General features: G+C 38.7%; 1 protein-coding gene across 4 annotated transcripts in view; it reads right to left on the bottom strand.

Moving 5' to 3' along the window:
* Window positions 1–24,135, bottom strand: part of tns1a (tensin 1a) — an 80,104-nt gene that overhangs the window by 27,794 nt on the left and 28,175 nt on the right. For 3 of the 4 annotated variants that reach the window (XM_017309996.2, XM_008423546.3, XM_008423533.3), the window contains 8 exons: window positions 7,850–7,888; window positions 6,845–6,886; window positions 4,906–4,955; window positions 3,457–3,619; window positions 3,325–3,375; window positions 3,088–3,210; window positions 2,180–2,244; window positions 1,649–1,732 (listed from right to left, as the gene is read on the bottom strand). In XM_017309996.2, the coding sequence (XP_017165485.2) occupies window positions 1,649–1,732; window positions 2,180–2,244; window positions 3,088–3,210; window positions 3,325–3,375; window positions 3,457–3,619; window positions 4,906–4,955; window positions 6,845–6,886; window positions 7,850–7,888 (617 nt within the window). Of the gene's footprint in view, window positions 1–1,648; window positions 1,733–2,179; window positions 2,245–3,087; window positions 3,211–3,324; window positions 3,376–3,456; window positions 3,620–4,905; window positions 4,956–6,844; window positions 6,887–7,849; window positions 7,889–16,279; window positions 16,627–24,135 lie in introns of those variants that run through there. The other variant, XM_008423563.3, reaches the window with a different exon arrangement.

Below are 24,135 nucleotides of genomic sequence, written 5' to 3' on the forward strand. Positions count from 1 at the left end.
AGGCAGCTGCCCAGGGCAACATTAAGAAACCAATTTTATATATTCCAGTAAAAATGTGCAAATATATAAGAAAAACAAACAAAATTGGACTCAAGACTTTAGAAACACCATTGTCTCGTTGGCTCAGAGGCAAAAACACAATTTTCGTATATTAACTATCTTCCCTCCATGTTTTAGGGTTCTTCCCTATATCAGTTGGATTACCTTTTAAATTCTAACCCGGTTTCAGTCTCAGTATAACGTAGCTTTATCCTCTTTAGGATCCGATGGAATAGATGGATGTGTACGGTGGGCTGCTAGGTGTCTGTTGAGTTAGTATAGTTTGATTGTTAACGATGCTAATAATGATTGCATCAAAGGTAACCTTGACCTCCAGGTCTGCATGTACACACATTCTCCTTGTTCTCCTGTCAGTGACCAGATGTTTTGGTTTCTGGGAAGTTCAATTAGCCTGACCCGAGATGTCATGGAAGCAGCAAGACGAAGAGTGAAGGAGCCACAGCTATAATATGATGGCTATTAATTTTTACCCAAAATATTGGTGAAACAAAGATGCAATTTAGATATTTATGGATCATCGAGCAAATTCAATGCTCTTTTCCAGAAAAGGTGGACTTTTCTGGAAGAGAGCAGAAAAAAGTCTACCTTTCTTGTTTTTTCTTTAGGATAATTTTTGTAGGTTGATCACTCCTGGGCAGATTCACCACTGTTCTGTGTTCTTTCTCCATTAGAGGATAATGGTTCTCATCAATGGTGGGTAGACTTCTGCGAATGCGCTAATAGTGGCACTAATTCTTCATTTAGCGCGTTAGCATTTTTGCTAACTTTGAAAACATTGAGAGCAATATACTATGTCATAACACATGCTGTGACAGTGACACAGGCAGGTTATCAACATGAATTTAACTTTCAGTGCTTTAGTATGAGCTTCCACCAAATACCATGTAGCACTTTTGGCATTAGTGGAACTAATAGTTATGATTAGTGCTTTAGGGTTAGCACAGCTAACTTTTTGTCTGGTTAATTGGTTCTCTTTGTGGTTCCCTCTGAAAGAACTTTCTAAGTTGAAGAAATGTATGCAATTTTATTTGCATAGGCAATTTGATTGCTATGCAATTCAAATAATATACTTTATGTATTTGAAAGAAATACACTCTTTATTAATTCTTTATTAATTTAATATAACTATGCTTTAATAACACTAAATGCATAAACCTAAGGAGTATGTAATTAAAATAAATTAGCTTTATTCCACTGATGAACATGAATCATGTAAGGTTTATTTTTTAGGTTTATGTTTGCATTAAAATTATCTAAAAAGAAAAAGTAAAAGAAAATTTGTCATGTAATAAAATTACATAAACAGTAAAAATATATTTGATTTCACAATTCCTCAGTTTACTCAGGTTATCTTGGTATGAAAACAACATTTCATTGAGGAAGAAAAACATTTAAATATAAAAAGTGCTAAAAGTGGTGAAATAATTTTTTCTTGGTTGTTTCTTCAGTGAAACAAAAGAATTTAAACTGCCTTTCAGAATGTGCAGGATGTCTCATTCTGCTGATCTAAGAGAGTCTTCATGTTAAGTCTTCAGTGGAATTAATTATAAAAAGTAGTTATAGAAAAGGAAGGGAGTTAATAATTTACCTTCTCTGTGACGGCTGACCAACAGGAAGAGCTTTGTCCTCATAGAATCGCCTCATGGCGAACCGGTCGAGCGCCTGGTCAGCACTGCATGGCATGAAATCACATAGATGTTATTATTCCTGATTTAAATTCAAAATCATCCTTTTTGTTCTATAAGACAAGCAAAAATCTTTTCACAACTTTATAAAAAATACCCCTTGGCTGTAAGTCCTCCTGGCTGGGGCCCATTTTATAACATCTGGTTGTATTAAACATGGATGACATTTTTCCTTCACAATGCCAGGAAAATAAACTAGCTAGGACGGACTGCTAAGCTAAAATATCACATCGGTGTTTAATATTCAAGACCTTCGTTTGATGGATTGTTACTCCTGTCCTCACATCACCTGGAAAAAAGGGGGTTTGGAAGATGAAAGTACTCAAATGACAGTTTTTCAAAAAGCAACAGCCTTAAATCTTTTACCGTAGCATTGTGAACTTTACACAGAAGCTTAGAAAGTAACACAGGTGCAGTGATAACATGTTGCGTACCTTGCAGATATGTTGCTGTAGTGCATATACGCAGCCACCACTACACCTGTTCGACCTCGATTTCCCTGCAAAACCACAGAACACACAAGAAGACGGAGTTCATGTTGGAAATACTGGAACAACTTCCTGAAGGTTCAGAGAAGGATTACAATGAACGTGAATGAGAGAGAGTGTGTGAGTTTTCTGCACTCTGAGGGGACTTAGAGGAAAACTATAAATCTTAGAACGCATCCAGACACACCGACTGAAAGTCAAGGGAAATATCTTTGTGTAGTGTTAAAGGTATGACAGAGTTTGTTCCCCCCAAAAATCTGCAGTGTAGAAAATGGACTCGGCAGGAAACTTGATGATGTCACACCAGGCAGGAAGCAGTGTGTTTGAGGAGTTGACTTAAAGTACATCTACAGGTGTACCTCCATTTCTGTTTGATGTTTTCAATTAACCAATTAGAAGCTTTCAAAGCCAGTTCCCAAATCACTTAGTTATCTTAGAAAGCAATAAGACAACTCTGATCATCCAGACTAATAAAACAATAAACACTTCTTTAATTGTAGCTGATCTAAAACAGAAGTTTATTCAGATCTCAAAAATGGTTTAAAACAAATAAATTTTTTAAATTAGTGTTTTATTTTCAATAATCTAAACATTGTTTGAAAGTTATTCTGATTTAATGTCAGGAAAATAAAGTCTGGAGTTTATGTAAGTTAAGTAAAATTAGTTCTAATGGGATATGCAAGGCTATATGTAATAATAAATTCATGAAAATGTTTGAATTTAAAAAAAATATGTATTCATAATGTTTTATGAATGTAAACATTCATAAAAAATGTTTTTATGAATTTATTTTCTAGCTTCCTTGTATTTTCACAGTGTTTTCTTCCTATTCTAACCCCTGAGTGTTTGGTCACCTTGTTGTGCAGCAGCACGACGTTGCGTTGGTCTCCGCTCAGCCACGTGTCCATGGCTTTGCACATGCTGCAGATCTTGTCCAGCGCCGGAGCATGATGATCTGGCCAGCCGAACTCCAGTACCTGAGCCGGATCAATCAGAAATCATTCAGAAAGCAAGAGCCAGTTTCACTTTTCACATTTCACTTCACTCCTCTCAAACGCACGGCTTCTGCTTCCACCAAACCGTGTTCGTACCTTGTGGTTTAACTTGGTTAAGTCGTTCCGCTGCTCGCTCAGGTTGAGCACCTGAAGTGAATGAGACAAGAACGACACATTAAAGCGGGTCAGCTCGGCAGAGAACGGGTTCTGGGCTTGAACTCGTCTCACCAGGTAGTGTTCGCCGTGCTTGGACCGCAGCATGGTGGCCACCTCTTTGAGGTTGTTGGTGTAGCTGCGCTCGTCGGCCGCGGCGGGGAAGGAGAGGGAGATGATCCTCTCAGTGATGTAGACCAGGTCCACCTCATAGCTCTCCTCCATGGCCTGAAGCACACTGTGCGGCGGAGACACAGACATCTAAATCTCAGTTGCTGTGACATCTTTGAGGAAAATCCTCCATTCCTCTTGGGAATGGATGTCAAACATCCACTTGATCAAATCTAAACTCCCACAGCTCAGCCATGTGCTTCTTGGAAAGGCTACGGTTTACATTCCTACACTGACTGTTGACACGACCACTGCTGATAACATGCAGCTTCTTCCACTGAGCACAAATGCTTTAATGACCGGTGGGCATGAGAAGAAACATCCGGGAGGCATCCTAGCTAGACCATGGTGGTGGAAGATCCCTGCCTGTTTAGCCCCAAGTCCTGCTGAAACGCATAACAACGCTTTTTCAGTTTTCACAGAGAGATAATCAGATTTTGCAAAAAATGTTTGGATACTTCAGAGTCTTTCTAACAAAAGCTTTTAGAAAAGAAACAGACCCACAGCAGCACAGATACTCCGCCATGCTTACCAGTTAGCATGCAGATATTGCTAGTAACTGTGTTGCAATTGCTTATAAAATAGCGCAAATTTGAATTACAAAAATAAATCTGCTAAATGGAAACATGTCAATTCCGACCTGTGGTGATTGGGATTTATCCACACTTTCTCCAATTAAAATCAGGTGGTTTTTATGTTATTTCTAGGTGCAGGCCTCTTGGACCATGTTGTGCAGCGTGGATCCTCCAGAGCTCACAGCGTCGCTCAGTTCATCAACAGTTGAGTTTGTCATTTGAACGTGTCGAATCTTGAGCTCTCGCCGACTAAAATTAGATTTTTAAAAAATGTATCCACATTTGACCATTAGGTTTGGGTATGGTATCATTTCAGATTTCTTTTTCAGATTTTTATTTCAAATTTAACAAAATATGTTGCAAATGATTTATTATTATTCCCACTTTTTTTTGTTAAAGCTGGTCTCAACCTTTCCTTGTTCAAAGTTCAGTGGTTGCTATGGGAATTTGGTGAAACAATCTCCCTATTACCACCTTTCCTGTTAATATGCTATATTTATTTGCCATAGTTCCAGTAGTTTTATTACTCTGACTATGATGAGGGCACGTTTAGGTGAGTTTTGTTCTAATTTCCTGAAGATAAACACACAGCTGCCTTGCATAATTACCATGCTCTCAGTATTTCCTATTTGAAGAGAACGGAAAGCCTACTCTACAAATAGTCTTATGTCATATTTACACCACAGGGAGGAAAAAGTGCAGTTAATTATTAAATGTTGAAAAATTGTTAGAAGCAGGCACTGGAATATGCTGGATAACATGAATATAGAATATTTACCCTGACTGCTTTCTCCGAATCTCCACACTTTTGCAGGACCTCGTAGATCCCTAAGGGAAACAGAAGGACAGGAGAGAAAATATTCATCTGCAAACATCATGTTGTGTCACCTGGTGATTATATGTACTAACAGCCTGGTTGGTAGGTGAGAGTCAATAAAGAGTCAAAACTGGAACAAAGAAGCATGAAAACATGAAGTCTCAGAAATATTAAGCACTAAATGTAAAGATGGAGGAAATTGTTTGAAAAAATAAAATAAAATAAAATATCCAGCTGACAAAAAATGAAAAAATCCCTGAAATTTGAACAATTAGGAAATGTGTTTAATAATAATAATAATATCACAATTTTTTTTTCCGTTTAAAACTGTATGCAAACGCTGTACAAATGCCATTAATACAAGCTCATATATTTTAAGTGAACTACAATAAATAGAGACAAAACAGGCATCAGAAGCAAATATAGAAACATGGGTAGGGTTAGAGTATTACTCACAATGTTAAAAATATACGGAACAAAATACAAGCGAAAAAAAAAAAAGAAAATGCTGCTATGCAAAAGTATTTGCCACCTAATGTTTAGAATAATCAAACATAACCTGAGAAAAGTCAAAGATCACTTTTCAGATTTTATGCAGACACAGCTATTTATTAATATCTTTGCAGTTGTTTTATCAATACATTTTGGTGCAACCAGCTCTTTCCTGATCTTAATATGGGCCCAAATTGGAAATAAGTTTTTTTTTTTGAGCACCTGCCCCTTTAGTGGTCTCTGCACGGCCCTGCCAGAACCGCCACTGATTCAGCCCATCTTGATTAGTGATAATTTGATACATCATGCTGCATTTCGTCTCCTGCCTTCTCTGTCTTTGCTTTGCATTTATTTGAACTTTTCTTCCCTCCTTTTTTGTAGATATTCCCCTTCAACTCCATATTCCATCTGAATTACGCCTCAGTGTGGAGAAACTGATTAAGAATGCGGAGAATGTGAGAGGAAAAACCAGCGTCCCGATGTTTTCCCTGTCTGACGAGTTTCGTTTTGGTCGACAGCGTCTGGAATTAAAGTCTGGGTCATCTGGCCTCAGTGGAGCCGTCATGGTCACGACGGGCCGTTTCAGCACCAAACCGCCATGGACACATCCTGCAAAACCTCCACCTTCTCCACAGACATACCAACCCCATCCCCCCGAGGAATGATCTGATACTTTGAATGAAAAACTGAGCATATCTCGGAGGAAATATCAAAATAAATTAATTTGAGCTTCTTTTTGAGAGAAAATGAAAGTCACCATTTGTAAATTCCTGTTGCTGAGAATGAAAGAAAGAAGATAATTACGGAGTCTTTTTTTATTGTTATTATTATTATTCTGCAGAGTTTTGTGTGAGTTCCTATAAAAGCTGGTGAACAGCTTTTATAGGAACTCTGAACCATCTGTGTTTATATTGCTGCTCTGAGTCATTGTTGATCTAATTATTCGGGTAACATCTGACACAAACGCTGACTCATGAGAAACGAAGGCAGAGAAAGCAAGGGATGCGAGACATCAGCGCCACTTTCATGTCTGTTTGCTCTACTCTGGAGAAAAAAAAGGGAAGAAAATTGTGTTTTAACAAATGTTCCGTTTTTTCTGCCTTCTGCTTTAAATAAACAGTTTTCCTTCCACATTAGCAGCACTTCTCATGGAAACAAAGATCAGGAAAACACCTCAGATCATGTCAGAAATTAGTATTTATTTAATATCTGGATAGATTTAAATGAGTTTTAAACATGATAAATTACTCCAACAGGAAGACTTAGGTCAGACCAGAGGAACTGGATGGAAGGACGGATGCCAATCATTCAAGCCATGTGTTCAAATAAACACAAGTTTTGCATAATACTTGTTCCACAGATCAGAGTTGCACTAACAGCAGGAGCATTAATGAATGAAAAGACTTACCGGAGTATCTACATGCTTTAGCGGCAGCTGTGGAGTGGGAGGCTGCAGAGACAGAGGAAGGGTCAGCAGATCACCGACTTTATTTCACCACAAGGAACAGACAACATGTTCAGGTTAAAAAAGAAAAGAAGACAAAAAAATTAATGGAATTGGAATAAAAAATTCAAATTTCTTGTCGCTGAACTTCTACTTTGGTCATCCAATTCCTAGCTAATGTTAAAGATAAAGAACAGAAAACACAACTTTTCATGCCAAAAGCCTAGAAATTGGAAGATTGATGAATCTGCTGGTCTTCCATTCACTGTCCACCATTTGGTGAGCTTACATTTTTCATGGAAGAGAAGGAAAACTTCAATTTCCAGCTCATTAAAATGAAAATGAGTCAAGTCTTTGCGCCACAAAGCATAAATCATTTTCTGCAACCCTTAGGAAACAGAAAAACAATTTGCTCTGGCTGAAGCTCATCTTTCTCCTCCTGTAGATTGGTGTTGAAGTTCCTTCAGACACTTGGAACTAAGGATGTGTCTTTTTAGAGAAGAGTTTGCCCCCTCTATTGCTGCCCTGAGCATCTACCCATATGACCAGTTTAAAAAGCCTCCACTCTTTCAAATATGAAGGTCTTTATCATAATTGGTGGACTAAATCTGTTTTCATCGTAGATGACTATCAACTGGTCTTTAAAGTTTTTTATATCTAAGTTTTAGTAGGTATGACAGACCTTATGTGTCAAAATTATAGATCATAATCATCCCAATATCTTCATATTCATCTTTGCCCACATCCCGACCACTTTCATCACCTCTTAAGCTGAACACACTTTGTACGCTTCAGTCTGAGCAGACAGGAGGAAGCGCTCAAGCTTATAGACGCCGACCTTTGACCCATTTGAACTACAATTCCAGAAAGTCCTTTCCTGGATTAGGATTTCGAGACCAGTAACTGTCTGAATATTTCCTCAAAGATCTCAGGATTGGTGATGAACTTGTGCTGGGGCTTCGTACTCACCGGCTCACAGCTGGTCGCTGTCTGACATGATGTAGTGACCTGAAGATGAAAAGATAGCTGATGAGTGAGGAGAGCAGGAGCGTAAAGACAAGTCACAGAAACAGCCAACAGTGAAAACATAAGCTCAACACAACAGCACCAGTGGACATTTCTGTTTATTTTCTCAACAAAAATCACATTAATTTGCTTTAATTTTACTCTATAATCCTGCCTTGATTTTCCACGGCCCCCCCATCTGTGCCCTTTAGAGGGGGCTTCCAGCCTCACTTTAGAAGCTATTATTTTGAGGAAAACAAACGGGGCTAAAGCAAAACCAGCTGCCTACAGATCTCTAAAACAAGCCTCCATATGTCAACTTTGTTGCTTCAATCTGTTTCGCACTAATTATTAGGTCACTTTATGGCTTTAAATCTGTCAATTTTACTGTGTTGGTTTCATTTATTTTATATGGAATGTTATCTTTTTTTTCTTTCCAGACCCAAATGGAAGCAGGTAATGATGCTCTGGATACGGAAAAGCCTTTATTAACAAAGAATCTGTAGATGAAGAGAGTAACATTAGCTACAGGCAATGTAGCTAATTGCCTGTAGCTACATTTAAGGCTGTCAACATTAATGATATTAATCTAAAAAGTTTAACACATTAATACTACATAATGCAGATTAATCAAATATTTTGACCTAAAAGCCTCACTCCTGCAGAGAGTTACCTAGTTCACAGTGTGGTGTGGCACTACTGTGGAGTCACAAAAACAAGTGAAAATATGAGCGAGGAGAGTCAGACTGGTGAGGTCAGCGACAAATTTCACTTTAAAAAACACGTCTGATCCCAAGATGACAACTCCTGTCTCAGAATTTAAATGCAGAACATTTTTGATTCATCCAGGCTTTTATTTCTTCAAGACATTGGGACTTATGGATTTGATATAGTCAGCACAACTGTGGAAATAATCCCATGCCATCTGGAAGCATATATAGTAAAAAGAATTGGCCTAAGCACTGAACCCTGTGGTACTCCACGATTATGGTTCTTGTCAAAACAATTTGCTGTCCGCCACAGATTTTGAGTCCAGCGGAAAGTGGGAGTGAGTTCAACTGGCAGACAGGAAGCTCTTCCTTCTTCCTGTCAGTGAAAGATTTATCTCTAACATGCTTAAAAAACAAAGAAAGCTGGAATGAAGGTGTTGGGTACATGGTACTCTACTGGTTGCTAGGTATAATATGTGTCTGTTAGTAAGTATGTAGGTACCTCACAAAGAATATGTAAAGCACACCCAACCCATGCAGTATCGCACATCCAATACACAAAAATGGGGGTTTTGAGTGCGTTTCCCTTCGTTCATTGTACAAGCTAGCACTAGCAAGCAAGCTAATTTGCTAGGGCGGTATGATAAGAGTTTAAAACTCTTGTGCGACAAAATTAGAATTAGTTTAGGCCTTTTTATTGATTTCTGTCATCTGGAAAATTATCTGAGAGATAATTATAATATTTAGAGTCATAACTTTAATACTGCTGATTAGTAGCCAACACCATATGTTTAACAGTAAGTGATATAAAGCCAATATTTAAAGGACAGACTATATAAAAACTTAAAGCTTATAAATACCAAAGATACAAAAACATTTTTAAAGCAAAGCCTTTCTTGGTCCCCCTGGTCTGCATCCTTCTCCAACAGCTGCTCTTTTTGCGGTGTACTCTTGTGTGTTTTGCTCTCTTTTTTGCAACCACTGTCCTTTCTCCGCTATGTTTTGCTGCATAGCAAGTTTTTTGTAAACAGCAGTGTAGGGTCCCAACAAAAGAGGTTAAATGACACACACACGCACGCACGCACACACACCCCCACACACGCGCACACACGCGCACACGCACACACACACACACACACACACGCACCCCCGCACACACACCACTGTGTGAAGTCACAAGCCAGTTCCTGTTGCTAGGAAAAGTATCACTTGCACCCTAATTTTACTGTCACCTCTAAATTAGCAGGGTGTTGATTTCCTGATGTTGCAATGCAACATGACGCATCTTTTAATAGCAGCCTGGCCATCACCAGCCCATTTGGATGTCAGAAAAGTTTTCTTATATTACCCACGGTAAGTAAGTGGCTCCTAATAGTCTGGATCTCCCCCTGTGCCTAAAATCACTGATTATAGAGCACAAACAAGTATTCTATGGCAACTTATAGCTACCATCTGATTGTATTTACTTAAGTGTGTACAGATAAACACGCACAGGGGAAGTTCATAAGAGAAACAGAGTTAAGTAGGAGCCTATAACACCTGGTATCCCAACATGCTGTGAGCTGACGGCAATTTACAACCACAGGGATGAGAGTGCGCTATCAACGGATAGCAGGCACAGCCAGGAAGGAAGCTGCCGTAATTATTTACTGTGGGAAAACAAAGAGCTCATTGACTTTGACTTTGCAATCAAAGTTATCAACAGTACCAGTTGCTGGATAAGAAGTAATCACACCCATAGCATGCCAACGTGCAAAACTCAAGAGTCGGTCGACAAGTCGTCGCTGGTGTGCAGCTTGCTCTAAAGGAACAAATATCGGAAACAGTACAAGAAGGTGACGAAGATGAAAGGGATCCAAGGAAAGAGCGGAACCTTTCTACAGATTTCTGCTACTTGACAAAACCTGGTTCTATCTGCAATCAGAGCAATGGTAACCTGGAGTTTTTCAGCCACAAACACTCCAGGAGAGTCTGACCTGAAACAACTGCTGGATGTACGAAAAAGCAATTTATGTCCACTACTTAGTATGGTGGGTGATCTGTGATGCTGTGGGTCTGTCTCTACCTGAGGATGTAAACTGTACAGAAAACCTTTGGAAGAAATCAAAGAGGGCAAAAGAGAGTTCCCAAGACTCTGGACTATCCAGACAGACTGTGCAAAAAGCAACAAGCAAAGGTCAAAGGTCAAAGGTCCAGTGCTAAAATAATTTGAGACTTTTTTTCCCACATCTTTACCAGATGTCCAAACAAGAGCGGAGGGAACTGTAGTGTTTTTCAAGGAGACTGCAGAAAGGTGCACTCATGTGAATCATGGCACCTAATGAGTGTCTGTGTGTTTTAACAGATTTGAACATATTCATAATTAATATCACTTACTACAATATTGAACTATTAAGAAAATGTAAGTCTACAGGTGGGGACATATAAAACATGCGGCAGCGTGCTCAGTCCTGGTTGTCCAAGGAATTTCACTACCGGCGACAGGATATGTTTAACTTTTTCTAAGGACGCTTGTTAGGAGGAAACCTTTGGTCTCTTCATAGGATGTGGCGGTCAGGCTAAAGTTTGCCAGAGAGAAAGCAGACAAAGATCAGGACTGGAATAAAATTCCTTGGACAGATAAGAGTAAAACTGAATGATCTGTAAACCATTACAGAGGTTAGGTTTGGTATAAAGCAGCTACTATCTTCCAGGACAAGAACCGTATAGTGCCTGTGAGGCATGAAGCTGAAAGTGTCATGGTTTGGGGATGATTTCCTTCAGCTCGACCTGGCTGAGCTGAACACCACCATAGAAACCACAATTATTTAGTGTGCCAGAAGTTGGTTAAGAAAAAAGAAAGGAAAAAGTCGCTTGCAACATGGTAAGCGACTAAAATATACCTGGGAACCCCTCAAATCTCTGACAGCTGAAGGTGAGACGTTTCAGACTGATGTCAGACACTGGTAGATGGGAACAGGAGCTTCTCATGAAGGGTATTTCAGCCCAAACAGGATTGGACCTGTACGGCAGTGTTCCCCAACCCCCGGTCCGTGGACCGGTACCGGTCCGTGGACCAATTGGCACTGGGCCGCGCAAGAAATAGTGAAATATTTCCGTTTTATGTATTATTTGAGTCTGGAGGATCTTTTATTTTGAAAATCCTTTAACCGGATTCTCTCGGTTACTTGCGAGCCAACATTTAGCCCACAAACATCAACATGAGTAAGAAACAGATCAGGTGTCTTTGGAAAGTTTCTTTGCGAAGGGGAAAAGGTCCAGAGAAGAGAAAGCAGAATGGATTTATCCCAGACGGGTAGGTGAGTCCCACATTACAAGCCGCTCTGCGTAACATGTGGCGACCGGCTGCTAATGAGGCAATGAAGCTTCAAGCTGCTTCGCCACGTGGAGACCAAGCAGGCTGTGGATCTAAGCAACACTTTGGGTGTCATTGTCTCCCATCACTCCCAGATGGGACCGTCTCATTGCAGAGAAACAAGCGTGACTGTTTTTTCATAGTTAACATTTTTAACTGAATAAACATAATAATGACCTTTAGATTTAATAATAAACATTTCCACATATCATCTCCGATATCCACCGGACCCAGTTGCGCGATATGTCAGCTGTTTGGGATTCCCCTCTGCTCTTACATAACCGCGCTTTTTGATTGGCTACCTGTCACATTCAGCAGGTCGTATTCTCGTTCCCAGACAGGAAAAACCCCACAGGTTGCGATAAAAACTCCAAGACAACCCAAATTGGGTATATTCAGGATTTAGAGGGAACACCAACACCGCCTCAACGAACCTCCCCACCCCCGGCCGCAGTAAAATTTTCCAAGTCTTGACCGGTCCGCGGTAATAAAAAGGTTGGGGACCACTGCTGTACGGTGTCTTATATGGGTTGTGAAGCTCTGACTGAATCTTACTTTGATATTTTAAACTAAATATTTTCTAGAATTTTCTATCTTCTTGTGAACATCTTGTAAGTAAGACAACATTCTTTTCTGTTTCAGATGTAAAAAAAAAAAAAACTTGTACATGTCATGTCATAACCTGAGCAGACAGAACACTAAACTCTGTCACTTTAAGGACTGTGAGGACTTTCCATAATTACTTCCCAGCCAGTCAGGAGTGCATAGTGACTAGCAGACCACAAACAGGGAGCTTATACTCTCATTGGGCCACAGGGGCGTCTGAGAAGGAATAAAACAAGAGGTCAAAGGAAAGACCCAAGGGGGGCTTCTGGAATCTTAGACTGGATAAGAGGCCCCATTAGGGGCCAAACAGAGGAGAGTTAAGGCCGGTCATTGTTCAACGCTAAAGGTCAAGTCTCTCAGGTGAGATTCTTTCTACTTTAGTGCTTTTCATACAGGATCTCCAAGAGTTTAAATGATTTCAGAAAGGACAATCTACTCTGTGCGTTTCAACAACATTTGTCTTCATTTGGAGTTTTCTAACTGATATTTTCTACCTAATATTTAGGTTTTAACTCCAAAGCTGTGGTGTTCCAAGACATTTCTTGCCCCCTTGACCTTCTCAACCGATACTCTGATCTTAGCACATCAACATGACCCTAGCTGATGGGAAAAAGCATACGTTTGCCACTGTGCATAAATCATCTCACGGGTTCCACTAAATAAGCCCGCCGTTGGTCCGACCGCACTAAGAATTCCTCAGGCGCTCCTTTCTGCCCACACAAGAGCTGCTACCACACTGATGGCGGCGAGCCCAAGGAAGAAAATTCTTCTCTTTCTAAACGCGGGGCCAAATAAGGACTGAAGCTCAACCGGGTCCGCTGCGCAGGGATTTATACATTGACTGGGTTTCTGTTTTACTTGGAGGTCTTTGCAAATTGGCAGAGTGCGTGTTCTTTTCCATCTTGACATGATGTCAAACATGCAATACATGTTTGAGATATTGTTACAGAAAAAGGCAGTTTCAGAGATTGCTTATAGATTTGATTTTCCTCAATCTAGGAGCAAAATACTCAATTAATGCTGATAGAGCTATCTCAAAAGAGAAAGTTTTGAAATGAGTTATTGCACTAACTTAAAGTCAAAAACATGAGTCTTTGTTTTGTCTAATTGGTTGGTATAACAAGTGTTCATTGTCTACTAACATTATGTAATGACTGGGCAATAAATACACTGGATTTTTGTATAAATGCATATATTTTCTCCATAACTGTCCATGTTTTAGATGATTGATCAGGAAATTTAGACCAGTAAGTAGTTAAATTGTGGGCATAAATCTCATCTGTTTTTTGTTTTGAGACCTACATCATGTTTCAAAAAACTAACCAAAGAATTGACAGCAACACTAATATTCACCTGTTTGAGAATTTTTCTCCAGGATATGACTCCAAATTAGTCTATTCGTGAATACATTTGAAAAGCATATTTTCCTCTACCACTACATCTGTAACTCAGTCCCATATGACATACTTATAGTCAATACACAACCTTAAGTCTGATTCGATCAAACAAACATAACTCAGTGTGCTAAGACTAAATTATATAAAATGAATTTAAAATGTTAGTTGTCAAAACATCTCCTGATATTTAAAAAGTTCTACCAGAAAAAGGCCAAAACTCCAGACGCATGAGAAGCTGGTAAAAAGTCAGAATGACCAGCGCTAATGGCCTTGATGAAGGCCATACATGGAGTGTCAACAGTCAGACAGATACAACAGAAAACTACAAAAAGCTTGTAAAAAATCTTTTCTCACAAATCCTCACACATTTAGACATACAGGGGCTGCAGAGGTGGCCCGCTCATTAGTGTGGTCATGGTCTAACTCTCTTTGGCTGCTTTCTTTCTTTTCACATCAAAATTGTCTGTTTCACAAATCCATTGTCAAGCTCTTGGATGTCACCAGCGGGGATTTGTTTTTGAAATGAGAACTAAATGACTACCACATGGCTAACACTACATAAGCAAGCATGGAAATTGGTGACAAGCAGTGTTCGCGTCTCCTCTAAACGGTTCAGACAAACTTCGCCACAGCTCACAGGCAGTTATTTACAACGTGATTCATCGCAGCGAATTGCCATGGTAGTGCAGCTATTATGAAGCTCGGTGTTGCGTCCAACAAAAGGCACTGACACTGTTCCACCTCCAAACCGACATGCCATTGTTTGGTTTGAGAGCCGAGTGCGGCTTTCTGTAGTGGGCACGCGAGAGGCCAAAAACTGCAGATCATGGAGAAGGCAGCTATTTGATCATCAAGTGAGCCCTGAGCTGGCTCTGGCTTGGCTGTTTTAGCCCTGTTTACAGCTTAAATCACTAGATAGATGACAAAACACTCCAATAAACAAGGAAATGATGAATATCAGATGTGTGATTGTGGCTCACTTTGGATACAGGTTGAAAACCACCAAATCTGAATGGCTGCCTCGAAATTTCACGCAAGACGAACATGACGACATATAATCATAGGACATTTGATCTGTGATTCAGTCATGGGAGACTTCTAGTATTTAGCACCAAGCTGACAGAAATCTACCTGATTCCTATTTCCTTTGTGGGGAAATAAAAACGTCTGCAAATTTGTCAAACTTTTAACAGCCGGGCTTCTGTGGACCGGCGCATGTTTTGGTCATTACTGGAAGGCGCTGATAGGCATGTCTCGGACAGCTCATCAGTTCCGGTTTAATTAGGGACGACGGCAGGATGCCATTTCTCGCCTGACCACTAATTACACGGTGAAGGAAGGGGAAACGACTCCAAGCCAACATCAAAGCTACAAAAAACTCAATAAAACAACAAGAGCTGAGAACCTGACGTGTACGTTTACATTTGATCTGACCGCCTTTAGAAAAATATACCAGAATATGTTAAGTTACAGAAAAAAATTCTTCACTTATTGACAGATGTGAATCAGCAGTTAAGCATAAATGCTTACATAACAGTTTTTCAGCATATATTTTGCAAGCCAGAGGAGCTTGCAGTTTTAACCGAATTTTGTTAATGTTTCACTTTTTATGAAGCTGTTCAGTCTTTGCAGGGAACTGTTATGATATAAATCTCTGGGGGAGTTAAAGTGAAGCAACAAATGCCCTTGAGATTTGGCAAATGAAAAAGTGCAGCATCAGGATGAGGTTAAGTAAAAAACATTGGCCAAAGAATTAGGATAGGATTAGAGTTACAACTGTCTCTCTCAACTTTTGGCCCTTTCAGTGAAATCAATCATATTTTATTGCCATGCCTTTATTAGATTGAGGTCAAAGGTGACTGACCGCCAGCATCCTCTCTCAAAAGAAGAGAAGCATGAGAAGAGACGTCAAAGAAAAGAGTGGGAATGAAATTCCTCCTCAGCAATGCGACAGCAGATTTTCCCGGGAGAAGGTAAAACACATGTTTGCCTGCTGTGTTGACCAGTTGCTCCCAGTCTCTTGCTGACTCTGCTGCCACAAATCACCGCTCGTCAGGTCACGAAAGGCTCCCCCCGGCCTCCAACAGCAACTCCTGTGAACTCAGTCTGCCTCGTTCCCATGGGAGAAACTTTCCCATGGCTGAGTCAGAGCAGCCCACATTCAAAACATCCCGAGGAAAAAAGGAAGCTTCTGCGGTTGTTTATATCCAGGAGCCTCTCGTGGTCGATGCTATACAGCTTTCTCGCCTATTTTACCTATTTTATATAAAAACCCCACAGAAAACCTTTTGTCAAAGCTGACAATACTTTCCATAAACACTCTTACCTGCACGCCTGCTGTGCGCCGTCCCGTTCTGCCTTGCTGCTACCTTTACATACTCCCTGCCTTCACACCCCTTCTAAGAGAGTCAAGGCAAGAAAGCGAGTACTGTAATGGAGAGATGGTCCTCCTCCTCCCCCTTACTCCAAACAACAGCAGTAATCTCAAACGCATGCCAGTAGAGCTACTGAACTTGAGTCTGCGTGAATGCGGGCTTGTCTGCTCAGCCTCTGGACTGGACCAGGATGCACTCGTTTTACTGCTGGCTTTGGTTCCTCCCGACAACTGCCAAGAAATTTCAAAAGACGCTATATAAGGCCAAGAAAGTGGCTAGGGGCTCCTTAAGACTACGGTACAAAAAATGAGAGAGCAAAAGTCGTTCAGGGGCAGTAACTGTATCCCTCTGTATTCCTCCTTCTGCTAACACACTCTCCTCCCTTCTTTCTTTCGTAGGTCTCTTTGGAAGCTGCTACAGAGAAGGGGGAAAGGCAAAGCCTACAACTCTTCTGTTGTTGTTTCAGTTTAGCAAATCAGGCTAAATATAGACTCACTGAATTGATAATGAATTTGATGGAATGTTAAAAAGATCATGAGGTCAGCAAAATGCTGATTCCAGATTAGGTCTAGATGGACGCTGCAGTTTGTCCAACTCTCAGCAACCAGAGGGCTGTGTTGGGTCAGATTTGATGTCCAAGCTGAACCCAAACATTTCTGACAGGTGAGCCATGATTGGCCACAAGGCAGTTGGTCATGCTGGATTTGGGTTTTTCCCTTACTGTTCTGGCAAACGTTTGGATGCACTAGCAGATAACACTGCGGCTCGAGGCTAGTCCTTATTCTATGCTTTACTCCGTCCATAGAATCTGGACCCTCAGAAACAATTGCTCCAAGGAGGTGTGGACTGAAGACAATGGCCAGGCTAGTTTATAGCAAACTGCAAATGAAGATTCACAATTTAGTTTCTCAGAAAACTAGAGATAAAAGATGATTTTTAATCAGAAATGTTATCCGACTGAAAAGTGAAGGACTGTATCAAGGCCAGTTTGCTTGCCAAAAAACAAAGATAGATGATTATATAAACTCACCAAGCACAAAAAAACACTTTCTCTAGAAAAACAAGAGACCATGTACCCACCAAAGAATACAAGCAAAACAGAACCGACCCATACCATGATGCCACCACTGTGGTACATAAAAAGGGTGTACAACATATCTGCACCATAGTGCATATTGTTGTATTTGTAAACATATTGCTAATCTTTTACATCAGTTTTTTTGTTTTGGTCACAACAATTCAGAGGCTAAATTTTTTTCTCCTAATATCTTTATTGCCTGTTTGACAATGAAATATTCATGTTGTGAAAATAAAACAGTTGTATTTTTTTAAACGCATTCAAAAGTCATAAATACGTGTTGCAAAGACCACCAGGACGTTCTCCTTTTTAAAAGACAGATGGATGATTTATGTAGTCGCCACCCTCTGGGTTTTTCAACTCTTTAAGTGAACTTAGTTCTTGACCTCCAGATGATGACGGAGGTAAATTAGCCCATCAGTCATCAGCTAGCGCCTGGTTATTATAACGTTTATACCATTTGTCTGCCAACACTATCTCTCAGCTACTGGGTTACGTTTGTACTGCTGAAGGGTGTTGCTATGGAAGTATGCGACGGCGGCCCTTTGAAGTGACGTGTCTGTACCGGGGAAACAGAGTTCCTTCTGTGTTGCACGGGTTGTTCTCAGTGTGTGCATGTGTGTATATCCTGTCGTTTCTGTTTCTCCCTCACTGTCGTACCTTTTTTACTTTCATGCTTGGATAGATACTTTTTTTTTTCCTTCTTTTTTTTCCCATGCCAACATTCCTGAACCTTCCTCATCCCTGTAGAGTTCTTAGTGTAGTTTTTGGTCTCGCCCCACTTCTCTATTTTAGAAGATAAATTTGATCAAAATAAGAACCATAGATGGAGAAAAGATTCAAACATTACTAAAAATAAGTTATGAGTGCCTGTTCAGGGGTAAATCTGAAGAGGGGATTTTGGGATCAGTAATTGCAGAATCTATAAATGTTCTTGACATAATAACAAAGTTATGAAAAATATACCCTTTAAGCTCATAATGACACTTGCTATTTAATAATTGTTGGGAAGCAGCTGCACAACCCACTATCTAAACAAACTATCGTTGGTGATAATGTCCGCCATGTTGGCCTGGTGATAAGTAACTTAGCATAACCAGTTTGAACACAGGATAGCACTTTAGCTTTATGTCAAGTTTTCTCCTTATAAATTCAGAACAATGTCCATAACAAATAATTACTGTCTTTTTTTTCATTTAACTGTTTATTGAAATTTTTCAAATTTGTTTACATATCTGAACATTCCACTTTAAACATCTCACAACACAAAACGTTTGCTTGGGAGCCGGTCCTCTATTTGCTTTTTGTCCTATCTGGTATATCTAGTTTTTCCTCTATTTGTTCTCGCCGTCTTTTGAATGTCTTTATCTTGAATGTTGTCCATTTCATCCACTTTTCTTCTATTTGTGTTTGCTGAAGTCTCAATCGATGTGTCAGTTTTTCCATAATGTAGATTTCTTTTATTATTCAAGTCCATTGTTCTTGACAAGGGGGGTCTGTCTTTCCCCAATTCCCTCTAATAGCTTTCTTGCAAGCTATTAACATTATCTTAATCAGATACCTGTCTTTCACCCTTACATTGATATTGTTAAAATTGGAAAGATACAGTACCATGCTGCTCATAGGAATATCATAACCCAGAATCTTCTTCACAGTTTCATGCACATTTTTCCAAAATTGGACAATTTTAGGACAGCTCCAAAATATGTGTGCATGGTCGGCTTTCACTGATCCACAATTCACCCAACATCCCAAGTTTATGCTGCTATATCTATTCTTGACGTTATATCTATTTCTATGCTATATCTATTTCTTGACTATCTATTGTTTTCCCTCCATATCCGTGATTTGGTGGATGTTTGATGTGTTTTTCACATATCTAACCAATAGTCATCTGAAATTGTCACGTTAAGCTGTGATTCCCATTTTTCTTTTATGTATTTAGTCAAATGTTTATTCATTATCAGTTTTTGATATAGAGTAGAAATGATTTTAATTTTTTTTCCACTGAGTGAATTTATGACAATTTGAATCACACCATTCACTTCCACAGAGGGATCCCACCTAATTTCTGTTCTATAATAATCTCTTAATTGCAGGTACCTGTAAAATTCATGTTTATCTAAGTTATACTTATCCTTCATTTTTTGAAAACGTTTGAAGTGTGTACCATCCTGTGACCCCCTTTTTTATCCCTTGTTTAAACCCTTTATCATATATAGTTGGTTTGAAATCACGATCATATGCTACCCATCTGAGCACTTTCATTTCTTTTTTTATCTTGTATTCTTTTAATGTTTTGAACCATAAATCCAGTGTAAACATTGCGATTGAGTCCATGTATTTCTTGATTTTTTCATATCTATCTTCATCCCCAATAACACTTTGAATTGGGTATCCTCCAAACTCTTTTTCCATATCTTTCCACTTAGCTATATAGTCTGGTGAGCAGCAGCATATAATATGCCTGAGTTGGGCTGCACAGAAGTACTGTCTTAAATTTGGGAGACCCATACCCCCCTTATCTTTCTGTAGTTGAAGAGTTTCATATTTAACTCTAGGTTTTTTGCCAGCCCAAAAGAATCTTGATATGATCTTGTCCCAGATAGCAAAATGGTTTTGAGGAACCTATATTGGTAATGCCTGAAACAAATATAATAGTTTTGCTTGCACATTCATTTTAATAATATCAATTCTTGAATTCAGATCTAAAGGCAAAGTAGTCCTTCTATCTAAATCTTTTTGTATCTCTTGGCTTACAAATAATTACTGTCTAAAGTTTTAACAGCTCCACGCTATTTGTTATACGTCCCAACTGGCTACTTAGATATTGATCCTATTTATAGTGTGTGCTAATCAACAAGCTAGAAGCACCCTAAATAATATGGGAAAAATAGTCCTTTCTGCATCTTAAGGTAAAAATTTGTTACAAATTATTTGCATTTGTATTGCTAAACCAGCCGCCTTTCTCTAGATACTGATTTTTGCTACTTTATGCTGTGTTAGGTGGAAGTGTAGGCTCAATAAAACCCCCTCATTGCTCAGCAACAACATTAGCTGCCAGCTTGTGGGAAAACTAAACCTAAGATAAGTTTTTACTGCTTAAATGTGCTTCTCCTTTACTTAACTGCAGACTTTTTCTACAAGAATTTTATGTTAGGGTGTTCAATATTCAGTGTCATATACGTCAAGGGTGGAGCAAAAAAAAAAATTAAAGGCTTTGGAAATTAAAAGGCAAATTGCTGGTGTGCTCTGGTTTGGGTTGTGTACAATCCTGTGAATGAAACTCAGAGGCGTTTCTTACAAAACTGATTTAAAAAAGACAATAATCGCGTTTTTTTGGTTTTGATTGTGCTATTACAAGAGTTTTGAGTGTTTGGTATGACTAATAAAGTTCTGTATCATTTCAGTCATGCTAATGTTCTGTACAATTCTGAATCAAAGATACAGTTTTGTCATAAGTTTGTATTACATACTATGTGAATTAAAATAACAGCTGTAGTAAAGTAGAATGGTATTGTTTTAGTGTCAATCAACATTGTATAATTATCTGTTCTCCAGCTCGATTTTAGCTTTTTGAGAATAAAGACAAGACAAAGGGTGCTTTAAACGGCCCAAAGTGTTCCAGCTATGTGTCCCCTAACGCCACTTTATAGAGCATATCATTTCCAAAACATCTAATTAAAGGCCTCTCCCAGTTTCCACACATCACACAAGCGTGGATGAAAATGTCAGGATGCTTAGATTACAAACTGTTGACCTCAGGGTTTCACAGTTTTAGACTCCCAGTCTAACCTTAAAACTGCACTCTTAGAAATGGCTGTAAATTTACGGCGGAATTTCAGCAGTAACATACTGTTATTCCAAAATATGGTAGGCTAGTTGATTTGATGTCTTCTTCTCTTGTCACAATCAAGACTGACGACTGGCAGTAAACTACCGCAAAATAATTGTATTGCATCTTAGAGAAGCAGCATTTAAAGACAATATTAAACGGAAGGAAAAAAATACTTTCCATAATAAATCTTTTAGGGAATGAATCGAAATCTAGAGAGCATAATCAAAAATGTTAGAATACCAGTGTTGGTGTTATATGTTAAAAATACAATGTTAATTAAACACTTGTTTAGTCAAATTCAAAGATCAGTTTGTCAGTTTCCCTAAAGAGAAGGTGTTTGATAAAGAGTTGCTCCCACAATCGCAACGTATCTGTGACGTCACGTGTTTGCTCTGGAGACAGCAGTATAGCGTCTTGTCTGGAGCTTATCATAACAAGGTAAGTTCCCTAAAGCTATTAAAACATGCTCTTTTTGTTCTTTCTTTAATGTATTTCAGTGATTCTTGAGAATAGGGACAAAACAGGCCCTATGGATAAAGCACAAAATTTGAATAAAATTACACAAAATATTAGTTTTTCAAATATCTGACTAAACTAACCTGGGTCATGTGAGCACAACAATGTATATTTTCCTGGTGTTTCCTGAATATTTTTTTATTTTAAACATTGTAGTCGGTGGATGATGCCTGTAAAAGCCCTTGTCCAGGAGTAGAACTCAACACATTATAATAGTTTAAAACAATTAAAGAAATACTAAAATTATATATTATGACAATTAAGTATAAGTAGTCATATAAATAATTATAAAAGTATCAATATATTGAATGAAAAATAATTTTTATATATTTTCCAACTCCATTGAAATTTGTCCCTAGTTTTTGTCAACACCGTCAGACATGAAAAGAAGGTAAAAAAAATCTGGCATTATTGGGGGGCACCAGAACTTCTGAGGACCCCATGATCTCTTCCTTTCTCTTCCTTTGCTAAGAGGGCTAGTTAGCTCTGGTTAGCATATCTTATTCTTAAATTTTATCTTCTTTTTATTCCCAAGTTGTTTGTCATAACCATGATGTGTCAACACTATAACTGACAATTTACAAAACTTTGATGAAATTTTGTGAAATAAAAGCTTAATTTTGGTATAATGTAAAGATTTCATAGACCTGATGAGCTACAATATGCTCTCCTTCAGAATAACATAATATAAATTGAGGTAGTTTGGCATTTTGTCAACTCCGTCAGATGTCAACTCCATCAGAGTTTTTGTGACTTTCAGTGAAATTGTTGTCAAATCTCACTTAAATGTGCAATTAATTAATTTTAATGTATTTTACATAAATTTCATTACTTCACATGTATCAAGTTTGAGTGTAACGATTTGTTAGAGGTGCGAGCTGCTGCCTAAAGAATAGCAGCTCGCCCTTATTTCTAATAAACCCTGTTGGAGGTACTACATCTGCGGTGTGTTGGCGTCATTACAGTATTTACTTACAGTACACCACTTTAAAAGGTAATTACATGATTGAAAAGGTAAATGTCCAATAAAATACTGGTATCTACAAACGCCAGCTTTTTTTTTTTTTCCACCGTTTTTCTGAAAGAACGGTAAAAAAACCCAAAAAAACCTGTCGTCTGTAGCTACCAGAAAATTTTTGATCGTTCTTTCAGAAAAAACAGAGTACCGTTCTTTCGAAATAACGGTAAACTACTGGCAGCTATAGATGCCAGTATTTTACCGTTCTTTTAAAAAACAGTAAACTACTGGCAGCTACAGACATCAGTATTTTACCGTTCTTTTAAAAAACGGTAAACTACTGGCAGCTACAGACGCCAGTATTTTACCGTTCTTTTAAAAAACGGTAAACTACTGGCAGCTACAGACGCCAGTATTTTACCGTTCTTTTAAAAAACGGTAAACTACTGGCAGCTACAGATGCCAGTATTTTACCGTTCTTTTAAAAAACGGTAAACTACTGGCAGCTACAGACGCCAGTATTTTACCGTTCTTTTAAAAAACGGTAAACTACTGGCAGCTACAGACGCCAGTATTTTACCGTTCTTTCGAAAAAATGGTAATCTAGCAGCTATAGACGCCAGAAGTTTACAGTTCTTTCACAGTATCTATATCGTACTTGCATTGACGGTAACCTACTGTCATGATTAATTACGGTACAGCTACTGTGTGCATTTACAGTAAACTGGCGTCTATAGCTGCTAGTACAGTATGTTACTGTAAATTTACAGGATTATTTCTTAAGAGTGTGGGACGCAGCTGTTTATGGGTCATGCAAGAAAATTCTAATCATCTGTATTATCTTTTATTTTTGACAATAAAAATTGTGTTGTGAGATGGTGTCTTGGTTGGTGGATCCGTCCACACTTCATAAAGTTTAGATGCACATTAAATTTGAACTCACCAATACTGCAAATTTTAATTTGAGCAATACATTTTTGTTTTTTATTTACTTTTATGTGTCAGTGTAAAGCCAAACGTATCAGTTTGGACATTATGCATTTATAGCTCCCTTTTTAACATTCTATTCATGAATTGCGGTCACTTTGTAACCGCCGTGTTTCATACTGTTCATTCTCTGAAATATACGACTGTAAGACGTGGAAATTTGTTCTGTGGCCGAGGTGGAATGGGAGCATTAAAACGTGCAAAATGTCAGAGACAACCGCATTCATTTAGCTAGAAACATAAACATACAATAATTGGATCTTAGCAAAAAAAGATAAAAGAAGTCATTTTGAGACAAATTAATCTCTGGCATTGTTGTGTACATGACAAATATTTAAACTTCATGCATTCTCGCTGGTTTTCATCCAACCTCTTCCCATCATTCCTCCCTCTCCCTAAGCTTCCCTGCCAAACCTCGCTTGAGTATTCC

Source organism: Poecilia reticulata, chromosome 2 (assembly GCF_904066995.2).
Source record: "Poecilia reticulata chromosome 2, P_reticulata-male-v2, whole genome shotgun sequence".
In the NCBI taxonomy this organism is placed as follows: domain Eukaryota; kingdom Metazoa; phylum Chordata; class Actinopteri; order Cyprinodontiformes; family Poeciliidae; genus Poecilia; species Poecilia reticulata.